A 23605-nucleotide genomic window follows, 5' to 3' on the forward strand; every position below is an offset into this window, starting at 1 on the left:
GCCAGCACCGCATTGTGTTGTTACTGTAGCTATGTAGTGAGTCTTAACCTTAGGTAGAGGATTCCTTCCACCATTTTTTTATTTTTCAAAATTATTTAAGATATTTTTGGTCCTTTGCCTTTCCATATATATTTTAGAATTTTTTTACTATCTATAAAAAATCCTTGATAGATTTTGATAGGAATTTTATTAAACATAATTTGGGGAGATTTGACATCTTTGTTGAATTTTCTGATCCAAATGGATCTCCTTTTATTGCTCCATTAATTTTAATCTTTGATTTCTTTTATCGCTATTTTGTTGTTTCAGCATACTGAACCTGTGCATATTTTGTTAGATTTATACCTGCTGCTAAGTCGCTTCAGTCGTGTCCGACTCTGTGCGACCCCATAGACGGCAGCCGATGAGGCTCCCCCGTCCCTGGGATTCTCCAGGCAAGAACACTGGAGTGGGTTTATACCTACATAAGTATTTAAAATTTTTGAAGCCACTATAAATGGTATTGGGCCTCCCAGATGGATCGGTGATAAAGAATGCGCCTACAGTGCAGGAGATGTGGGTTCAATCCCTGGGTCAGGACGATACCCTAGAGAAGGGAATGGCTACTCATTCCAATATTCTTGCCTGAAGAGTTCCATGGACAGAGGATCCTCTCAGGCTGCAGTCTATGGGGTCGCAAAAGAGTCGGACATTACTTAGCGACTAAACAACCACAATAAATGGTATTATATTTTAAGGTTCCGTTTCCCCTGCTAGTATACAGAAATATAATTGATCCTGTATATTAATTTTATGTCCTAAGACCTAGCTAAACGTACTTCCCTGCCTTTTTTTCTTAGAGTTCAGGTCAGTTATTTTGTAGAATTCTGAATTTATGTAGTTGTTTCCTATTAGTGTCATTTAAATTGGTCCTCCATCCCACATATTTCCTGTAAACTGGGAGTTAGGTATGGTGGCTTGATTAGGATCAAGTTAAACTTTTTTTCAGCAAAAATACTGTATTGAATTTGAGATTATTAATTATTTAAAAATTTGTATTTTATTATGTATTTATTTTAATTTCTTAAAGAGACAGAATACTATTTGTTTTTAAATTTTGATTAAAATATTTTACAAGTCCTTGTTCTGAAATTCCTTTTACAGTTTTAAAAAAGGGTTTTTTTTGTTTTTTTTCTATTATACCATGTAGAAATTTTTTCACTCTGAAGACTCACACTACTGGAACTCTATGTTAAACCACAAATTTGGGGGTAATTTAATTTTTATTTTAATTTTCAAGGTTTTACTTGGAAGAACCTCCAGGAACACAGAAGCTTTATTTGGGAAGAACTGCACCACCATCTAAAGTGGTCCATCTTGGAGACAAAGAACAATGTAATTGGACAAAAGAAGTACAAGGAATTTCAGAATAGTGAGTATTATAAACAGTATTTAATGTCATTGAACTAGAATGTGCTGGTCTAATGTACTTATTTTTTAACTGATTTTTCACCTAACACTGTGGTCACATCTTCATTTTATATATTAAAAAAGTAATGAGTTCTAATTTAAAATAAAACCTAATTAAAAGCAGTTAGAACCTTGTCCAGTTTGTCAGTAAAATACTTCACTACGTACTGAAAAAGAAAGGAAGGAAGGAAAGACATAATCACTTACCCTAGGAATACACGGTTAATAAGTTGCCTGAATTTCAGCATTCATTTCACTAACCATAAGGTCATGAATTTCTTGGCCACATGTAAGTAATAAGAATAAGATGGAATACTCTCCTTTGTTTTTCACCCTTCCCTCCTCCCTACGCTTCTGTCTCCCTATGTCCAAACCCCCTTATGCCCCTGAATTCAGAAATGCAAGTTCTATACCAACTAATGAACGAAGAAGCTAACCCTGGATTTTCAGGATGCTTTGTGTCCCATGATCCCACTCTAACAGTACCTCTCTTTTTTCATCCAAACACTGGAATTCCTTAAATCAAGATAGAGTAATAGAAACTGGCAGTGGCACATAAAGTGTTGTTATAAATGTACATCCATCAGTCCTCTTGTTTAAACTGTAATAGCATCTATTGATAAATAAGAACTCAAGAAGATATCTCTTCTGTAATTTAGGAGCTAATACCAGGCCGTAATATTCTAAAATTATTAAACAGGAAGAATTTTAAAACTACCATGAAAAGCTATCCAGCATAAAAGGATAGCTGTTAGAGGGAAAAGTAGAGCATTTTTTGCCTCCCAAGGCAATGGCACCCCACTCCAGTACTCTTGCCTGGAAAATCCCATGGACGGAGGAGCCTGGTAGGCTGCAGTCCATGGGGTCGCTAAGAGTCGGACACGACTGAATGACTTCCCTTTCACTCTTCACTTTCCTGCATTGGAGAAGGAAAGGGCAACCCACTCCAGTGTTCTTGCCTGGAGAATCCCAGGGACGGGGGAGCCTGGTGGGCTTCTATCTATGGGGTCGCACAGAGTCGGACACGACTGAAGCGACTTAGCAGTAGCAGCCGCAATCCATGGGGTCACTAAGAGTTGGACACGACTGAGCGACTTCACTTTCCCTTTTCACTTTCATACATTGGAGAAGGAAATGGCAACCCACTCCAGTGTTCTTGCATAGAGAATCCCGGGGATGGGGGAGCCTGGTGGGCTGCCATCTGTGGGGTCGCACAGAGTCGGACACGACTGAAGCGACTTAGCAGCAGCAGTAGCAGTTGGCAACCCACTCCAGTGTTCTTGCCTGGAGAATCCCAGGGACGGAGGATCCTGGTGGGCTGCTGTCTATGGGGTCGCACAGAGTCGGACATGACTGACGTGACTTAGCAGCAGCAGCAGTGTAAGTTAGATACCCTTGTCATGGCTCACATTATTCTGAATTTTATTTTATAGCACATAAATAGAATTAATAGATTTATGAGTATGATTAATGATTCTTTTCATGGATAGTATGCTCCATAAGGATAGGGAACACATCTGGCTTTTTCACCATAATTTAAATTTTGCTATAAAAAATATATATAGTAATGTTATTAAACTACATACTATGTAGGTAACTATAATATATACATATTATATAATATACTTAGGTATATATATAATACATATATTTAAGTATAAGCGTGTATACAAAAATTAAAATTGTGATTTTTATAATTAGTTCACTAGATGTTCTAAGTATTAATATGGGCATACTGAAGACTGAATCAGTGAGCTAAAAAATCAAGCTGAGAAAGGATCAGCAAACTTTCTGTAAAGGCTGGAGAGTAAATACTTTAGGTTTTGTGGATTTTATGGTTTTTGTTACAACTACTCAACTCTGTTGTTGTATCACAAAAGCAGCCATTGACGTTAAATAAATGAATGGCTGTTTGAACAAAATTTACTTAAAACAGCAGGAAGCAGTCTGAATTTGGCCCATGACCATAGCTTGCCAACCCCTGGTTTAGATTGAAAAGGCCCACTGAATGCCTGTCAGTCAGTCTCTATTTTCTGTGTTTTTAGATTCACCTGTTCTGGATATTTCATACAAATGGAATCACATAATATGTGACCTTTTCTATCTGGCTGATTTCACATAGCATGTTTAGGGGGTTCATACACATTGTAGTATATCAGTACTTACTTCTTTTTATGGGCAAATATTTCATTGTACGTATGTGTCACCTTTTGTTTATGCGTTCATCTGTTGGTGGACATATGGTTTCTTTCCACCTTTTTGCTATTGTGAATAGCACTGCTATGAGCATTGGTCTATAAATATTTATTTGATGACATGTTTCCAGTTCTTTGGTTATAAACCTAAAAGTGAAATTGCTGGGCTGTTTAGCACTTCTGTGTTTAACTTTCTGAGGAACTGTAAAAACTGTTTTCCACAGTGGGTGCACCATTTTACACTCCCATCAGCAGTGTACAAGTGTTTCAGTTTCTCCATATCCTTTCCACCATTCTTGTTTTTGCTGCTTTTTGTTATAGCCAGCCTAGTGGGTATGAAACATAGGAGTTTCTTATAACTCTCTAAATTCTTATTTAATCTTACAGACTTTGGGAAGGGTAGCCACAGAATAGTGTAAAAAGTCTTATTAGGTACTCAGAACTACTAGCATATTTATTTAAAATTTATTTATGGATTTGATTATGAGTTGGTGGTTTGATGTTGATTATCATTATAGAATGTATATACACTCGTACACGACTTTGTTTCTTTTTTATTTTTTCTTTGAGCTACCTGAGAAGAAAAGGAATAATAATAAACGAAACATCTGCAGTTGTATATGGTCAGTTACTCACAGGTCGTAAATATCAAATAAATCAAAATGGAGAAGTCCGTCTAGAGAAACAGTGGTCAAAACAAGCTCTTCCATTTGTTTATCAAACCATTGTCAAAGTAAGTCTCCATCAGGCCTCCGTCCTGTCTTAATGTACACTGTTGTACACTGTATGAAGAAAAGATTAAATCATATTAATATGCAGCAACATATAATTGATATTGTTATTTAATGTAATTTGCAAGATACTATGGTCTTTAAAAGGAGTATAACATGCTCAGACACTCATTCTGGGTATGTCTAGGAAACTTGTCTTTTGTATTTATTTTGTATTTTTATCCTTAAAAAATCTTGCTTTAAATAAAGTAGTAAATTTATTGCTATTGTGTTTGTGATCTTAGATGTTGTGAGGGGACCAAGTTTTTTTAAAGCATGTAGCGATAATGTAATTTTGGGGAGATAGTGTAGCATAGTGAGTAAGAGCACCGACTGAGTTTATTTCTTAGCTATATAACCTAAGACAAGATCGCCTCTTTCCATGCTTTAGTTTCCTCATCTATAAAGTGGGTCTAGTAATGGCCTTTGCTACAGAGGGTTGTCTTGAGGATGAAATGAGCTAATAAATGTGTGAAGTACCTAGAAGAGTGTCTGGCATATAAGGAGATAAAATTTCATTTCTAGTATTGTTATGTAGAAAATCTTTACATTTGACATTTGTAGACTACATAGTCATAATCCCATAGGAAAAAAATCTTGATATACAATCTATAGAAATTGACCATGATGACTCACTTTTATATTTCATTCTACATAGGACATCCGAGCTTTTGACTCCCGTTTCTCCAGTATAAAAACATTGGATGACTTGTTTCCTCCTAGAAGTATGGTCTTTATGCTGGGAACACCCTACTATGGATGCACTGGAGAGGTTAGTTTCTGTTATTATTACTAATTAAAATTCTTCCTGGTTTCAAGTTAATACAATTATTTAACTTCTCTTCATTTAGGTGTAAAGTAAAAATGTAATACTGAAGGGGAAAAGTAAGAAAAAATTTATTCATCTAATTTATAAGCACAGTATTTGGCTATATATTTTTAGTGTTGAGCACATTGAGATCAGGAGGTGATGGAAAAAGAATTCAGATTCTGATCTGGTTTTTTGTAGGTTTATTTACTGTGGTAGCATGCATGAGGCGGTTCTGAAATGATTTTAGATGTATTATTATGTATTTTAGATGTAAATTATGATGAATTTATATATGTGTTGATGTTTTGGGGAATTCCACCTCTCACATGAGAAGAGGTACATGCATGTATAGAACAGGAGAATGCAAGAAGAACTTGTGAGGAAAGATTAAAATTGGAGGTAGTAATGTGGACTCATAATTACTAAAATACCTTTAAAGATTTATAGGTATGTATATAGGCACGTGTGTGTATATATCTTTGTGTGTATATTTGTAGATGCATAAATGTATATGTCTCAATACATAGATATATTTTCTGGCTCTATTTGCTTTAAGAATTGGAAGCAAAGACACCGTGGTACCATGTAACATGTTGATCTTGATCTCTAACACCATCCCAATAAAAGGAATGAGGCTTCTCAAAGAAAAGCCTGAATACAGGGCTGGGGCAGAATAAGTTCAAGATGAGCCTAGAACCTCTAGTTATGTGGGAAAGCAAGGAAGTATTCACAAGAGTGATGAGAGCATATCACATAAACACAGGAACCAGGTTGAAGAGCCTCCGACTGGCCAAATGTGGGACTGTTTAAGTACTAAACTAATCAAGTACATGTTAATTATAAATCATTAGGAATGCATGATTCCATAGTGATAAGAAATAGATAAATGAATGGGGAGGGGAAGAGTTTTTGCTTCTAGTATTATTTAAAGGGTAATTGTGGAGGGAGTGAGGGAGTTAGAAAACCACCGTTTAACACGCATTGTGATTCAGGTTGGATCAGGCAACAGTCATTGGAAGATAAATCTAAAGGGAGCCTTTGATCCAGGAACAAGATATTTTCATGGTCTTAGAAAATGTCTCCCCATAGGTTGTTAATTTCATTTCAGGGAAAACAAAAAGCTATCATTGTACAGTTAAGAAGTTGAGCAACATCTTGATTTTATGATTAATATTAATATCATTGAGGGACAGATGAATATTCTGTACCTCCAGACAGGATAGTCTACAAAGGACATATTTTCTGTGCACTCTTCTGGCTGAGAATATATAACATTAACCTAATCACAAAAAAGCACTAGAAAACTCCAAATTATAGAACTTTTTTTTAAAACACAGGGTGGAGAGGGAGGAATGAAATAGATTCTTTGAAAGGTTAGTGTATAAAAGACAGGCACTCTGGGTAAATTCTAGATTAAAGGAGGCTAAAGAGATATGACAACAAAATGCAGTATCTGATCCTTGCTTGGTCCTGTGGTAGAGGGAGAAAAGAGTTTTCTATAAATATAGTCATATTTAGGTCAACAGACAAAATTGATACACAGGCAATAAATTAAAGTATTTGTCATAAGTTTATGTACTTAATAACTATACTATGGTAATATAAAATATCCTTCTTTTTATTTACCAAATGTTTAGTGGTTACAGATACGATATATATAATACACTCTCAGAAATTTCCAAAAAATAATTATGTACATGTAAATACATACATGGTGAAAGTGTTAGTCGCTTAGTTATGTCCAACTCTGCAACCCGTTGGACTGTATGTATCCTGCAGGCTCCTTTGTCCATGGAATTCTCCAGGCAAGAATACTGGAGTGATTTGCCATTCCCTTCTCTAGGGGATCTTCCTGATCCAAGGGTCTCCTGCATTGCAGGCAGATTCCCTACCATGAGCCACCAGGGAAGCCCATATATGATATATATAATATATACCCTCAGAAATTTCCAAAAAGTAATTATGTGTATGTAAATACACACATGGGGCTTCCCAACGACTCAGCAATAAAGAATCCTCCTGCCAAGCAGGAGACACGGGTTCTATTCCTGGGTCAGGAAGATCCCCTGGAGAAGGAAATGGCAAACCACTCCAGTATTCTGGCCTTGGAAATCCCATGGACAAAGGAGCCTGGTTGGGCTATAGTCCTTGGGGGTCACAAAGAGTTGGACACAACTTAGTGACTGAGTATGGAATCACACAAATACACATAGAGCACAGACGTTAGTAAAGTGCTGATAATAGGTGAATCTGGGTAAATGTTCTTTGACTTGTTTTTATTTTTGCAACTTTTTGGTAGTTTGAACTTACTTGCAAATTGAAGTTCGTTTTTTCTTTTTTTTTTTTAAAGACTGGTTAACAACTGGTTAAAGCAAAGTACAGTGACTCAAATTTATAATATAAGCTCATTGACTTACAAGTTCCAAGAAAATTTCCACTATCCACCTTGTTTTACTGTATTGCAGAAATAATAAACACTGTTCAAATAAGTAGAAAAATAAGTAAATAAAATGTAATGAAACAGACTCAAATATATTGTGATTTTTTTTTTTTCCTCTAAGGTTCAGGATTCAGGGGATGTGATTACAGAAGGCAGAATTCGTGTGGTTTTCAGCATTCCATGTGAACCCAATCTTGATGCTTTAATACAAAATCAGCATGTGAGTATAATAGTCCATATTGTTTAATTTAGAATTAACTTTTAAAATGTTAGAAGGATATTTTTGGTACCTCCTTTAAGTTATTGCAAATATTTTATTTAACACTGATTAAATTCTCTCACAGTTGCCTCTAGTATTATTTAAAAATAAGTATGGCATCTGTGCTCAAAACTTCATGCAGATCTTTGGGAGGAAAAAAAACAGATCTTTGGGAGGGAAATCCTATTATTAATCTGTAATAGTTGTTATGGGTTATTTTGTTCAAGCTTGTAAGTGGCACATTGATTAGTATACCTTCTGGGAATAGACAGGTTTTTTAAAGCCTTTCATAATTAAAGCCTGAACTTTCAGTTACAAGTGACAAATGACCTTCTTGCAAAGGTTATGCATCTCTATTCAGCTAAAGATGAACAGTCCCTGGAGAAAATTAGAAACTTCACTTAAGTTCATGACATTCTTTTATTTTTCACTTTTAAAATAAGGTGGTAATCCTGATATCTATCATTTGTTCATACTGATTGATTAGATAATTAACTTGACTGAAATTAATTCACATTTAGCCAGCTGTTGCTACTTATATTTTATTTTCACTAGTGGTAAAATCTAAAATTTTATTTCCTGTGAAATGATTTAAGGCATTAGTTATTAACATACACGTGAGGAACCTTTATGGAGAGCAGAGAAGGCCCTAAAATCTTGCCACAGGGTCTCTTTTGGAGAAATAATGCAGAAGTCAGGAAATCAGGAAAGTGAACCTTTAAATGAAGAAGCTGGAGCTTTGTTTGGGAGTCAGTGGAGGTAGAAGAACTTGTGTTGCTTCATCCTTGGCTTTTTCTAGATCTGAAACAGCCTGCCCAGTTCTAAGGGGACAGTGTTGCTAGGAATGCCCTCTCCAGTATATTTTCTTTCTTTAACTTTCACTCAAACCTTCTTTCTCTACTTCTTATTTTACATATACTAGGATATTTGTGGTGATTTAATTAATTTTAACCATACTATAACCCAGTATTTTTCAAAAGGAGTACTAATTATTTTCTGAGTGGGTCAACTGTGTGTTAAAGAGGACTGCCCTGTATATGGCAGGACAGTTGGCATCCTTGGTCCCTGGACACTAAGTACTTGTAGGCTGTGTCATTTATTGTTTTCAAATGCTTATTCAAAAAGCAGTACTATCTGTGATAGAGAACTACTGCCTTAATTCTTCCTTTCTATTCTGGAAAGCATTACTTGATTTGTTTGTATTATTTCTAAATCTGATAATGATTTTGATGGAAAAATTGTGTTGCATTCTTTACTAGCATATTAATGTATTGTGATAGTGACATTATGGGGCTTCCCTAGTAGCTCAGTTGGTAAAGAATCTGCCTGCAATGCAGGAGACCCTCGTTCGATTCCTGGGTCGGGAAGATCTGCTGGAGAAGGGATAGGCTACCCACTCCAGTATTCTTGGACTTCCCTGGTGGCTCAGCTGGTTAAGAATCCACCTACCATGCAGGAGACCTGGGTTCAATCTCTGGGTTGTGACGATCCCCTGGAGAACAGAAGGGTTACTCACTCCAGTATTCTGGCCTAGAGAATTCCAAGGATTGTATAGTCCATGGGGTCGCAAAGAGGCAGACACAACTGAGTGACTTTAAGAAAAAAAGTGACTCTATGTCTCAAGTGCCTAAAGAATTTGTTCATTTAGGGATCATTATAGATATGATCATTAAAAAAAATAATGGTGGAAAATAATTCCTTACAAATCTCTGGAAATTTTGCTTTACTTTTGATAAACTATCCTTATATTCCCATGAAATAAGAATATAAAATAATTATATAATTTATTAATAAATATAGCATTTATTGTATTTATATATTCATTTATAAGAATATAGTATATGAAATCTATATAAAATAAGTATGTGTGTATTATTGTACACATGATATTAGTAGTATATGATAGCTTACCCTTGTTGGTACTGAATGTGTGAGTAATTTGCTTCCTGGGGTTAAAAATTAAATGATCTGATACTTTTTTTTAATTTGACTATCTTCATAGTTTCTTCCCCTAAATACATAAAATTTCATTGACTGAATTATATTAACGATGCTATTATGAGCCTCTACATGTTATTTTCGTATGATAATTAACAATTAGGAGAAATAAATATTACATATATCCACGTATGAAGGGCACTCAGTTTTGCTCAGTAGCAACTATTTTGATGACATACTCATGTTTTAATTCAATGTTGTAATTATCAAGACCTCATTTTGTCCCAGGTACTCTACCAGGTCCTTTTTAGAATATGAAAAGTAATTTTTTAAAACTAGTTCTCATCTATAGAACTTGCCATTTAGTACTTACAGTAGAGTTTTTGTCTTGAGACAGTTTCACAGACTGTGTTATTTCCTCCCCCTTTCATTCATCCTTGGGAATCCTGTCCTTTAAGAATAGAAAAGAGTAGAAAAATTCTACCTATAAATCCTCTTTAAAAAAAGTTGGGGATGAGGTGGGGTGGGAAAATAGGTCACTTACTTTTTTAAAAATCTTTTCATTGCCACAATCCAAAATGTTAGTGATGTCTTGATTGTCTCCAGATTTTAAAGGTAAAGATATACTGCTTTAATGCTTTGTGTTTCCATAATTGACTTTTTTGTTTTTATATTTAAAGAAATATTCTATAAAGTACAACCCAGGATATGTGTTGGCCAGTCGCCTTGGAGTGAGTGGATACCTTGTTTCAAGGTTTACAGGAAGTATTTTTATTGGAAGAGGATCTAGGAGAAAGTAAGTTTATGTTAGAGAAATTTACTTAAAGTGGCAGAAAAAAATAAATGATAAAAATAAAATGGTCAATATTTCAGTAATTATTTTCTCTTATTGCTTTGAATTTTCCTTAAAAATTACGTATAAATCCTCTGATGGTGGTCTTTAATCTAAATGGCACATGCTGTAGGTGGTTGGAAAGACAGTTCTTATTTTTAGCAGCTAACAAATTGAACCTTGAAAAAAGGTATCAGAAGGTGTGTGTGAATCTCATAATATATTTCCCTGAATTTTCTTGTTTCATTCTCCTCTCTAATTATATAATCTGTTTATATGCTTTGTTAACTTGGGTTTTGAAGCCTTTCCTCTAGTTTTTCTACTTCTACTACTTTGGAAATAACCATGATAACTAAAACATAAAAAACTTTTCTAAAAATTGAAAGCAAAGCTTTGTATTCTTTGAACAAAATTTTAAAACTTCTGTGTGTATGTGTGTGTGTGGTTTAAATTCAGCCCTCATGGAGACCATAAAGCAAATGTGGGTTTGAATCTCAAATTCAACAAAAAAAATGAGGAGGTACCTGGATATACTAAGAAAATTGGAAACGAATGGATGTATTCATCTGCAGCAGAACAACTTCTTGCAGAGTACTTGGAGAGGTAAGTTCCTATGGCAGGATCCTACTAGACATCCAAAAATGTAGGAATGTGATAAGGATTTTGCCTTCCTGATAAGGAAAGTGTTTCCTTTAGTAAAACATGATACATATAAATTAACTTAAGGTCATGGAGTGTTATAGACATTAACTAAAACAGAGTGGGAAAATACTGTACTTAAATTATTCACAGTGAAAAAGGATAATGAGACTGGCCCTCCCTTTAATTAAAAATTTCTTAAACTTACTGGCATAAATTTTTCTCTAGTCTAAATGTCTGTGTCAGTAGTAATAAAATTGGTATGTATAAATACAACGACCCTTGGCATAGTGAATTTTCTTAAAACTCCAGCTGGACAGTCGACTATTATCCTAGAATTATTGATTTTTATTACTGAAATAGTCTGAAAAATCAACAGGTCTCAACTCCTCATTATAAAAGTGAGAAATCTGAGTACCAGGATTTACTGAGTTTACTCAGTGTCAAAGATTTACAGGAAATATCTCTTATTTCTATTAAATGATTGAATGTTCTCTCCATTGCTTCACTGGTTTCTAACTCTCTCATATTTGAGAATCATTAGTTTTCTAGGGCTGCTTTGCCAAAGTACACAAACTGCATGGCTTAAAATGACAGGAATTTATTGTCTCACAGTTCTGGAGACCAGAGTCCAAAATCAAGGTGTTGATAGGGCCATACGTCCCCTGGAGGTGCTAGGGAAGGAACTGTCCATGCCTCCCTCCTAGCTTCTTGTAGCCTCATAAGTTTTGTTCCTTAGCCTATAGCTGTATTACCCCAGTCCTCCATCTTCACATGGTTTTTCTCCCTATGTGTCTTAATATCATCTTTTTCTTTTAATTTTATTGGAGTATAGTTGATTTAAAGCATTGTCTTTCAGATATACAAAAAGGGATTCAGTTATATTAAAACATATATATATTCATTCTTTTTTACATTCTTTTCCCTTACAGGTTATCACAGAATATTGAATAGTGTTCCTTGTGCTTTATAATATGTCCTTGTTGGTTATGCATGCGTGCTGAATCACTTGAGTTGTATCCAACTCTATGCGACCCTATGAACTGTAGCCCGCCAGTCTCCTCTGTCCTTGTTGGTTATCTATCTTATATATGGTAGTGTATGTGTGTTCATCCCAAGCTCCTGATTTATCCCTGTCCCCCCGTTTCCCCTTTGGTAATCATAAGTTTGTTTGTGAAAGTCTGTTTCTGTTTTGTACATTTGTATACTGTACAAATACATAAGTTCATTTGTCTCTTTTTTTTAATTAGATTCCACATATGAGTGATATCATATTTGTCTTTCTCTGTATTATTTCACTTAGTATGATAATCTAGGTCCATTCATGTTGCTGTAAATGGCATTATTTCATACCTTTTTATGGCTGAGTAATATTCCATTGAATATACGTATACATCTTCTTTAACCATTCTTCTGCTGATGGACATTTCCATTGCTTCCATGTCTTGGCTATTGTAAATAATAGTGCTGTGGTGAACATTGGGGTGCATTTATCTTTTTGGATTATGTTTTTCTCAAGATACTGGCCCAGGAGTGAGATTGCTGGATCAGATAGTAATTCTATTTTTAGTCTTTCATGGAACCTCCATACTATTCACCATAGTGGTTGTATCAATTTATATTCCCACCATCAGTGTAGGAGGGTTCCCCTTTCTGCACACTTTCTCTAGCACTATTGAACATATTTTCATGTACCTTTTGGCCATCTGTGTTTCTTCTTTGGAGAAATGTATATATTTCTCATAGATCTGCCCATTTTTTTATTGAGTTTGTTTTTCTAACATAGAGCTATGTGACCTTTTTGTGTATTTTAGAGATTAATCCTTTGTCAGTCACTTTGTTTGCAAATATTTTCTCCCATTCTTTGAGTTATCTTTTTGTTTTGTTTATGGTTTCCTTTGATGCATATCATCTTTCCTTTGTGTCTACCTCTTCGTCCTTTTATAAGGACACTGGTCATATTGGATTAGGGCTTATCCTAATGACAGGAAGCAATAGCTAGAACTGGACATGGAACAACAGACTGGTTCCAAATAGGAAAAAGAGTGCGTCAAGGCTGTATATTGTCACCCTGCTTAGTTAACTTATATGCAGAGTACATCATGAGAAACGCTGGGCTGGAAGAAACACAAGCTGGAATCAAGATTGCTGGGAGAAATATCAATAACCTCAGATATGCAGATGACACCACCCTTATGGCAGAAAGTGAAGAGGAACTAAAGAGCCTCTTGATGAAAGTGAAAGAGGAGAGTGAAAAAGTTGGCTTAAAGCTCAACATTCAGAAAATGAAGATCATGGCATCCGGTCCCATCACTTCATGGGAAATAGATGGGGAAACAGTGATTGGCCTTATTTTTTTTGGCTCCAAAATCACTGCAGATGGTGATTGCAGCCATGAAATTAAAAGACGCTTACTCCTTGGAAGGAAAGTTATGACCAACCTAGATAGCATATTAAAAAGCAGAGACATTACTTTGCCAACAAAGTTCCGTCTAGTCAAGGCTATGGTTTTTCCAGTGGTCATGTATGGATGTGAGAGTTGGACTGTGAAGAAAGCTGAGCGCCGAAGACTTGATGCTTTTGAACTGTGGTGTTGGAGAAGACTCTTGCTAGTCCCTTGGACTGCAAGGAGATCCAACCAGTTCATTCTAAAGGAGATCAGTCCTGGGTGTTCATTTTAAGGACTGATGCTAAAGCTGAAACTCCAGTCCTTTGGCCACCTCATGCGAAGAGTTGACTCATTGGAAAAGACTCTGATGCTGGGAGGGATTGGGGGCAGGAGAAGAAGGGGACGACAGAGAATGAGATGGCTGGATGGCATCACCGACTCGATGGACATGAATTTGAGTGAACTCCGGAAGTTAGTGATGGACAGGGAGGCCTGGCGTGCTGTGATTCATGGGGTCACAAAGAGTTGGACATGACTGAGCAACTGAACTGAACTGAACTGAATGACATTTAGTTTGATTACTTCTTTTAGAACCCTATTCCCTGTATTCAGTATCCTGTGATAAACCATAATGGAAATGAATATAAAAATGTATGTTTATAACTAAGTCACTTTGCAGCAGAGATTGCTACAACATTGTAAATCAACTATACTTCAATTTTTTAAAAAGCATAAAAAAAATAGAGAACAGATTTGTGATTTCCAAGGGGGAAGAGGGAGGGAGAGTGATGTATTGGGAGTTTGGGGTTGGTAAATGCAAACTATTACATTTAGAATGCGTAAACAACAAGGTCCTAATAGCACAGGGAACTATATTCATATCCTGTGATAAACCATAATGGAAAAGAATATACAAAATAATGTGTATATGTATATATATTTATAACTGAATAATTTTGCTGTGTAGCAGAGACTGTTACAACATTGTAAATCAACTGTACTTCAGTTTTTTAAAAAAGACATTTAAAAAAAAACGTATTTCACAGTAAAGTCACATTCTGAGGTACTAGGAGTTGAAACTTCATCTGTTATTTGAGAGGGATGGAGGGGATTCATTTCAACCCCAAATTACCATCTGAAAATTTAGATTATTTCTTCTATTTACCTCCATATTTCTTTTAAAATGTCATATTTAGCCTGCTTTTCCTTGACTTTTCATCTTGATATATGCAGGTAGCTTCCTGAGAAAGCTTGCATGTCTGGACATTTCTTCAAACCTCCCTGATTCTTCACTGATAGCTCACCTGGGTCTAGAGTCCTAGATTGGAGATTCTCTTCGTTCAGAATTTGAAAGGCACTGCTCCATTTTCTTGTTTCCTTTGCTGTCAAGAAGTCTTGTGCCATTCTGATTCTGAATCTTTATGGATGATCTATTTTCATTTTCTGAAAACTTTGTAGAATGTTCCGTTACCAAAGCTGTTTAATAATGCTATGGTGTGTCATTTTTCTTTCATATTGCTGTTCAGCCCTTTCAGACTTGAAACTGTGCCCTTCTATTCCAAAAAACTTTCTCGTATTATTTATTTGATGATTTCCTTGTCACCATTTTGTTATTTTCTTTCCAAGATTCCTTTTGATAGATGTTAGACCTACAGGATTAATTCTTGTAATTTTCTTATCTCTTCTTATCCATTTTCTGTATTGTTATACTCCTGTTCTACTCTGTGGGAGATTTCTTCACCTTTAACTGATACTATTTTTTATTTTTATTTAACCATTTTTAATTTCTAAAAGAGTGTCCTCATTCTCTGACATTCCTTATTTATAGAATCTTTTTCTTATAATAAATGAAATATCTTTTATTATCTAATGATAGCAATCTAGATTTTCTTCTGTTCTCAGTATTTTCTGTTTTCTACAGATTGCTTTTCTTTTTTTTTCTTTTCTGTTTGATTTGATCTCTCCTTTCATGTTAGAGTTTTCAGATTTGGGGCGGGAAGGGGAGTGTTGTTTGTTTATTTTGAGGCTTTTTTTTTTTCTTTTGGCCTGGTAGTTCTTTAGTGTCTTACCGTATTTTAGTGTGCAGTGTTAAAAAACTGATTGGAAATTTAATGTGCTTCAGTAAGGCTTGTCCAGTGGGACTCGGCTATTTTGGCAGAGCATCTCGAAATATCACTACCTATATGTATATCTTTTCTGGTGGGCTGAGTAATTTTCCCAGAAATGTGTTCTCCAATGTTTTGCTTGGAGGACAGATGTGGAGAACAAAACAAACTTCGAGTGTTCTGGAAATTAATCAGAGGAATAGGGTCTCATTACATAGTGGATTCTGTAGTACCCCTCCAGATGCCTCTTCAGAATTAAAAATCTATTCCCTGCGCAGCAGGAATGCTGCTGTCTCTCAGCCCTCAGCAGTAAGACCTCTGTAGAAATTGCCTGGCAGAAGAGAACTGCCTCACCTACAGTTACATCCCTTTCCCGCAATAGCCTCATGTCCAGTACCCCATCAACAAGGACATATGTTTAAAAAAATAAACAAATAAAGTGGTATAAAGGCTCAGCCAGCCTGATTGTCCCAGTTCAGAAGAAGTCTGGGGAGCCATCCTGGTTTGAGATCTCTATGCTGCTGGCCAAGGAGTTCATTAAGAATGAACCACAGCCCAACTTCTACATGTGCCCGGTTCTGCTTCCTTCACAGGTGTTGTTTTCACAGCCCACACTAATAAACTTCCTCCATGTTTATCTCCATCTCAGGGACTGCTTCTTAAAGATGTTATACTTCCTACCCTGCTTCCTAGTGTAGAGTAGTTATACTTTCACTGATGCCCTGTTTTCAGTAGAGCACGTAGCCTCTCCTCCTCACGCCCTTCGCATCCAGTTTCCTGTGCCTGCAATACACAAGGTTTGAGCAGCCCCTGTTCAACTTCTCCGAAAATAAACTACAGGATTTACACTGAGGTAGAGGTGACTGCCTAACTGTTTATTATACAAAATTTTCAACTAAAAGCCTCATAAACCTCACCCTATAGTGGGGCATTAAAACATACAGAGGTCATATCTCCTGAGCTTTTTCAGACTTCCACAGTTCGCATCAACTTGGTTCTTATTGACTTCCCACTCTGGTGGCTTAGCGTACAGCTTATTCCCATCTGTCAAATCATTTCACACTTATCTATTCAGTTTTCAGTTTCTAAAGTTTTGTTAACTCACATATGCTATCAGATTCTCTGCTTCATTCTTCATCTGTCTTCTAGGTCCATGCCCTTTTTTATCCTTTACTATTGTTTTCGTGGGCTGGGAAAGAAATAAAAATAAGCACATATATTCTGTCTGGTATTTATATTTAGAAGTACTGCTACACTGTTCAGGGAGCAATGGAATTTTGAAGAATATCAGAAGAAATTTTTAATGGATTTTCATTCGTTCTCTTGTGAAGTGCTCTAGCTTTATTGTGAATCTGTACATATTATTTTATATACTTATCACCTGTCATTATAGTCCAAGAAGGATAGAATCAGTGACTGGAGTTTATAAGTATTGTAATAGTTTATTATATTTATGAATTGTCATTTCTGCATCGTCTTTTTATGAGGGCCTGGGAATACTTTCAATCTTTTAGTCTCTATCCCTTATGTGTATATAGTAATCAGTTCTCAATATATTTAATATATCCCCTTAAGACCCAGAATTATTTGATCAGAAGTTTTTATGAAATTTGCCATGTGTATTTTTAAACGCCGTGTTGTCATTTGTTTCTTTGGCTAGAGCTCCAGAGCTATTCAGTTACATAGCCAAAAATAGCCAAGAGGATGTGTTCTATGAAGATGACATTTGGCCTGGAGAAAATGAGAACGGGTAAGCAAAAGTTACGAGATTCATCGCCTCGGAGTTTAGTGGTTCCACTTTTAAGTGTAGTTGATTTCTCAAGAATTTATATTACTTTTTGGGGGGAAAATTTTGTATTGTTTTGTTCTTGCTTTAAGATCTTAAAATGATTTTTTCTTTCATTTATATCAGTAAAGTACTTTTAAACCAATTTTTGTGTTTTTTAAAAATTACTGAGAAGTAACATGTCCATATTTACATTAGATTTATAATTAGCCCTAATTAAGTATAGTGATTAATTAAATAGTTTATATCATTTATAAGTCACAGCCTTCAGAAAGTGTATATCAAACTTTTTATATAAGTCCTCAGGAAGTTTTAATTAATGTGAAAAATTATTGTTTTTAATACAGTGCTGAGAAAGTTCAAGAAATTATTACTTGGCTAAAGGGACATCCTGTCAGTACTTTGTCTCGGTCTTCTTGTGATTTACAAATTCTGGATGCAGCTATTGTTGAGAAAATTGAAGAAGAAATTGAAAAGTGCAAGGTATAATTTTCAATAATGAAGATTACTGATGAGATTTAAAGTTAAATGAACTATTTGTTATTCTATAAATAATTTGTTTCAGTCAAATAAAACATATTTAGTGATTCTAAATTATATCAAATTATTCTATAATTTTAAAAAGTATTCCAGCCTTTTATAGTGTCCATCAAGTTTGTCTACATAAATATAAATGTATGTCAATATAAGAAAGCCCATAGCATTTAAATTTTTATGTCCTTGTAGTGTTTCTGAGGGCTTCCCTGATATCTCAGTTGGTAAAGAATCTACCTGCAATGCAGGAGATTCCAGTTCGATTCCTGGGTCAAGAAAATCCACTGGAGAAAGAATAGGCTGCCCACTCCAGTATTCTTGGGCTTCCCTTGTGGCTCAGCTGGTAAAGAATCCGCCTGCAATGTGGGAGACCTAGGTTCAATCTCTGTGTTGGGAAAATTCCCTGGAGAAGGGAAAGGCTACCCACTGTAGTATTCTGGCCTGGAGAATTCCATGGACTGTTTCTGATTTTAAGAATTAATATTTTATGAGTCTAGTCAATAAAAAGTTTGTGATTGAGAAATAAGGTTAATTCTCAGTTCTTTCCTATTCTAAGTTCTTTAAAGATACAATTCATTTTTATTTTAATTATTTGCCCTTTGGCTGCACCGGGTCTTTGTTGCTGTGCATGGGCTTTCTCTAGTCCCTGCGAGTGGGGCTACTCTTGGTTGCAGTGCACTGGCTTCTCATTGTGGTGGCTTCTCTTGTTGTGGAGCACAAGCTCTAGGTACTTGGCTTCAGTAGTTGCAGCACTTGAGCTCAGTAGTTATGGAACATAATGCCTAGCTCCATGGCATGTGGAATCGTCCTGAACCAGGGATTGAACCCATGTTCTCGTCATTGGCAGGTGGATTCCTGTCCACTGTGCCACTGGGGAAGTTCCCATCTTTTTATAAAACGTGAAAATTACACTTATTTCACTTTTACAGAATCACTCCTAAAATATACTTTCCCACTGATAAACTCATTCAACTACTGTGTATTTTTGAAACTCCACTTAAATTATCCGTTTTTTATGTCTTGATTTTAAAAAGTAATAACCTGTGTAGGCTTAACTGTTTTTGTCTATTTTGATTCTCTGTCTTGATGAAATAGAAAATGGGCTACTTACGTTCCTTTTCTAAGCTTACAATTTTATTTTTCACACATTTGCCTTTTTATTAAAATAATGTTGCTTTGCTCACACAGTGCTCTCTTGTTTGAACTAATAGCAGAGCCTAAGTTAAGAACTGGGTCTCAAGCCCTGGTCCCCCATCCATCTTTCAATACTTAAAACCTTAGGCAAGATAGTTAACCTTTCCATGCCTGCATTTCCTGACTGGTAAAATAAGAATAAAATAATTCCATCTCATATAGTCCTCAAAAAAAAAAATTAACTGCATTAATACATATAAACTCCTTCTAATAATGCCTGGCTATTACTGATGCTTAATAATACTTAGCTGTTATTATTTGAATTCTTTTATCACATGCTGAAGAGCTGTGAATACAGCCTGAAAAATCACCACTAGATGACTCTTAAAAAAAAAATGTAAGGCTTGAAGCCAAGAATTTGATATTTTGAAAGGTTAATGATATTCAGTTGAAGATAGAAAATCTGCATTTCTTTTTAATAATTGTCTTTCAATGTAAAGTCTATTTGTCCAGCATTACTTTTTAAATGAGTTTTCCACTTAACAAAAAGTTTATAACTTTTAAGTACCCAAATTTTATCTGAACCCATTTGGATGCAGAGCACTGTAAAATGTTTTACACATTCTCCCCTTATTTTGCAAACTGATGATGCACATGCAAAGTTGTAGTCTGTCATTTTGATGATAGCATTTAAAAAATGTGTGTACATATAGATAAGACAGGATTTTTTTTTAACCTATTAATGAGTCAAGGTTGAGAAGTTATGAGTGATTTTTTTTTCCCTTTTTGGTTTTATAGTGTTATTAGGTAAAGAAGGAGAAAAACTAAAAAATGAACATAACATTCTGAATATAATTTAAACTTTTCTTTTTAATGCAGGGTCATGATTAAAAGTATCCATAGTTTTCTTATTGGACAGTGGTTCCCAAACTCAGCTAATTATCAAAATTACTGGAGAAGTATTTTTAAAAACACACAGTCTGGATTCCACCTTCAGAGCAGTACTTCTTAAACTTGATGTCCAAATGAATCACTGGAGGATCTTGTTAAAATACAGGTTCTGATTCAGTAGCTCTCAGATGCGGAGAAAGAAATGGCAACCCACTCCAGTGTTCTTGCCTGGAGAATCCCAGGGACAGGGGAGCCTGGTGGGCTGCCGTCTATGGGGTCGCACAGAGTCGGACATGACCGAAGCAACTTAGCAGCAGCAGCAGCAGCTCTCAGATGAGCAGCTCTTGATGTTCTGCATTTCTAACAAGCTCCCAAGTGATCACACTTTGAGTAGTTATTCCCCATAACTTTTTATTCAGTAGCTATGGATTAGGACCTATAGTGAAAATTGTTAATTTGCCTCATAATCAGGTTTGAATGCCATATTTTCTCATCAATGCTGTACTTTTATTGATAGTAATAATGTCTAGGGATGTGTTAAGCATATGGGTTGTATTTTCATATGCAATCTTCCAGGCACAGTTCTTTTAAACGACTTTAAATTTCTTCTCATATCTTTCTTTCTTGCTGTTTTCAGTAAGCGCCAGTTGTACCTTATTAGTACTTCTGGTCTGCCTTGGGCTGAAAACTTGTCAGTAAGACCGTCATTTTTTATCTTATTAAAATTTTTTCTATATGTCTTACATGTCAACAAAAAAGTTTTACTTTAAAAAGATTCAAGAATTAATTTATTCATCCTTGCTTGCATCTAAAGAAAGTCATATAGTCTTAAAATTACTCATTTCTTCTGGCTTTTTAAAATTTAGGCATGTGCAAATACGAGATAATAATTTTTAATTTTAAAAATATTTTTAAATTTTTCTTTCCTCAGCAAAGAAAGAATAATAAGAAAGTTCGAGTGACAGTGAAGCCCCATTTGCTATACAGAGTAAGTTTCCTGTCAAAGAATTCTAAGTTGTTGTTTTGCTTTGAAAGTACAGAAGGAACAAAATGTTTTCAGTATATTAGTAGAAAAAAGGGAGTCGATAATTATATTTACATCTTTCTTTTCAGCCTTTGGAACAGCAACATGGGGTTATTCCTGATCGGGATGCAGAATTTCGTCTCTTTGACCGTGTTGTAAATGTGAGAGAGAACTTTTCTGTTCCAGTTGGCCTTCGGGGCACCATCATAGGAATTAAAGGAGGTAATAACTCAATACTTGATATGTCTCCATCTGCATTTATACTGTATGTCTTATATACAAGCAGAAAGCAACTATAAATCAGGAAAAACACTAAATCCTTTTATGTTTTAGTTAATTATTTTCCCAGCTTTAGTTTTCAGAGGAAATTGTCCTTTTCCGTCTGTGTAATCATCTGGGAAGTGATTAAAAAGATGTGAAAGTTGGAGAAGGACTGCTGAAAATTTGGTAGCTTATGTGTAACACATTAAAATTATCTAAATGCTTAGTGAGAATACATACATGTGTTTTCATGAAACTAAGACAAACATTTCGTTAGGTTTCATCCTACCGTGTCCAGGGCTTTGCCTTAATTGTCCTTGTAGTCACTTGATTTCTGCAGAGAAATAAACAAACATGATGTATGTGCTTATTTACAATTAAGAGATTTACATGTTAATTTTAATTTTATGAGTACAACTAGATTGTGTATATAAAACAATTCTATCAATCCATTGTGCAACAATGTACATATAGTTAACACTGTAGTACTATACACTTAAAAATTGTTACAACCATAAATTTTATGTTGTGTTTTTTACCAAAAGAAAAGGAAAAATGAGTATAGAAAGAAAAGGGAAGAATTAGCTAAGAATCTAAAAATTCTTCAAAGGGATGCCTGGAGTGAGAAGCTTTGCAATACAGATTCTAAAACTAGTCACCCCAACACAAAGGAACACGTCGGGTACCTAGAGGCTAGGGCACCGGCAGCACTGTCCTTCCATATCCCAGGCACCCAATCTTGGTCTCACTGTCCAGAAAGATGGAAGAGCAGACAGGCCATGAGCCTAAGAGAATTGCTTATTTATTGGCAACAGTGTGCTGGGCACTTTTACATTTAACCCTCCCGTCCACCTGAGAAGTAGATATTATTCTTTTTTTATTTACTTATTTTTGGCTCTGCTGGGTCTTTGTTGCCGTGTGGGCTTTTCTCTAGCTGTGGCAAGTGGGGGCTACTCTCTGGTTGTGGTGCGTGGGCTTCTCATTGAGGTGGCTTTTCTTGTTGTGGAGCACCAGCTCTAGGTGCTTGGGCTTCAGTAGTTGCAGCACATGGGCTCAGTAGTTGTGGCTCTCCAGCTCTAGAGCACAGGCTCAATAGTTGTGCATGGCCTAGTTGCTCTGAGGCATGTGGGATCTTCCTGGATCAGGGATCAAACCCATGTCTTCTGCGTTGGCAGGCGACTTCTTTACCAATGAGCACTAGGGAAGTCCTGATATTGTGTCATCCAAGAGTTCAAGTGACTTGCCCAAGTTTACACAAATAAGTGACAGAGCTGGGATTTGAACTCCTTCCCCTGATTCTTTTCTGACTTTGAGCGCTAGTTCTCTGTATTTTGCACATCTTCTTGGGGTCTACCTCTAAAAGAGAATTTTCTTCTCTGATTCTTCTTTGAATTTTTTAGATGTGTTTTTTGGTGCTTAAAACAATGACAAGACAGTCAACTAGGTTAACAAACCCAGGCTAAGTATGGTAAGGGTCACATGCGTGTCATGAAGCAACCCTCCTTCTGCTGTCTGCCCAGCCTCACGCATTGGCAGTTCAAATTCTGAGCTTAGTGGAGTCTACTCTGATTAGGTTGTCCTGAGAAGTCCTTAGTTCTGATAACAGAAGTTTCCTTTCTTCTGACAACCCCAGTCAGTAATAGTGACCAGTTGGAATTTTGTCTAGAGAAGAATTTTAAAGCTGTATCTGTCTACACTGAGTGGAAAAAGCATCGTCATTTATTAAACATATATCCCATGGACATAGAATATAAAGGGGAATATTTGTCTTACTGCCTTCACCTGATGCCTCATCTCCATAGAATTCTCCACTAAAGGGGGTGAACAATCCTTTGGTCAATAATCTTTTCAGTAAGTGGCTCCTCCCTAAGACAAGAAAAGGAACCTAAAAAGTAGATCTTAAACCTTCACAGAAGAGACTCTTGCCTCTCATTGAGCCCCACTTTCTTGGGTTTAGATTTTAGGTAAAAGTGTCGGATGAAAGATAAAGCTGCTGGGAGAGAATGAGTAAGCTCTGCAGGCCTGGTTCCAATTGGACAATGAAAGACTGAGAATGAGGGAAATATCCCCCACATCTACCCTGGGTTAACACAGTATCAGATATGGTATTAGTCAGGGTTCTCCAGAGAAACAAAACCAAGGGAATGG

The 23605-nt window shown here is 35.8% G+C and overlaps 1 protein-coding gene across 3 annotated transcripts in view; it reads left to right on the forward strand.

Annotated features, from left to right (window-relative positions):
• Nucleotides 1-23605, forward strand: part of XRN1 (5'-3' exoribonuclease 1) — a 112080-nt gene that overhangs the window by 46948 nt on the left and 41527 nt on the right. For all 3 annotated transcript variants that reach the window (XM_070375006.1, XM_070375015.1, XM_070374997.1), the window contains exons 20-29: nucleotides 1280-1411; nucleotides 4215-4377; nucleotides 5073-5186; nucleotides 7787-7885; nucleotides 10543-10658; nucleotides 11151-11297; nucleotides 17488-17577; nucleotides 17961-18096; nucleotides 21104-21160; nucleotides 21286-21418. In XM_070375006.1, coding sequence (XP_070231107.1) covers nucleotides 1280-1411; nucleotides 4215-4377; nucleotides 5073-5186; nucleotides 7787-7885; nucleotides 10543-10658; nucleotides 11151-11297; nucleotides 17488-17577; nucleotides 17961-18096; nucleotides 21104-21160; nucleotides 21286-21418 — 1187 coding nt within the window. The remainder of the gene's footprint in view (nucleotides 1-1279; nucleotides 1412-4214; nucleotides 4378-5072; nucleotides 5187-7786; nucleotides 7886-10542; nucleotides 10659-11150; nucleotides 11298-17487; nucleotides 17578-17960; nucleotides 18097-21103; nucleotides 21161-21285; nucleotides 21419-23605) is intronic.

Source organism: Bos mutus, chromosome 1 (genome assembly GCF_027580195.1).
Source record: "Bos mutus isolate GX-2022 chromosome 1, NWIPB_WYAK_1.1, whole genome shotgun sequence".
Taxonomy (NCBI): domain Eukaryota; kingdom Metazoa; phylum Chordata; class Mammalia; order Artiodactyla; family Bovidae; genus Bos; species Bos mutus.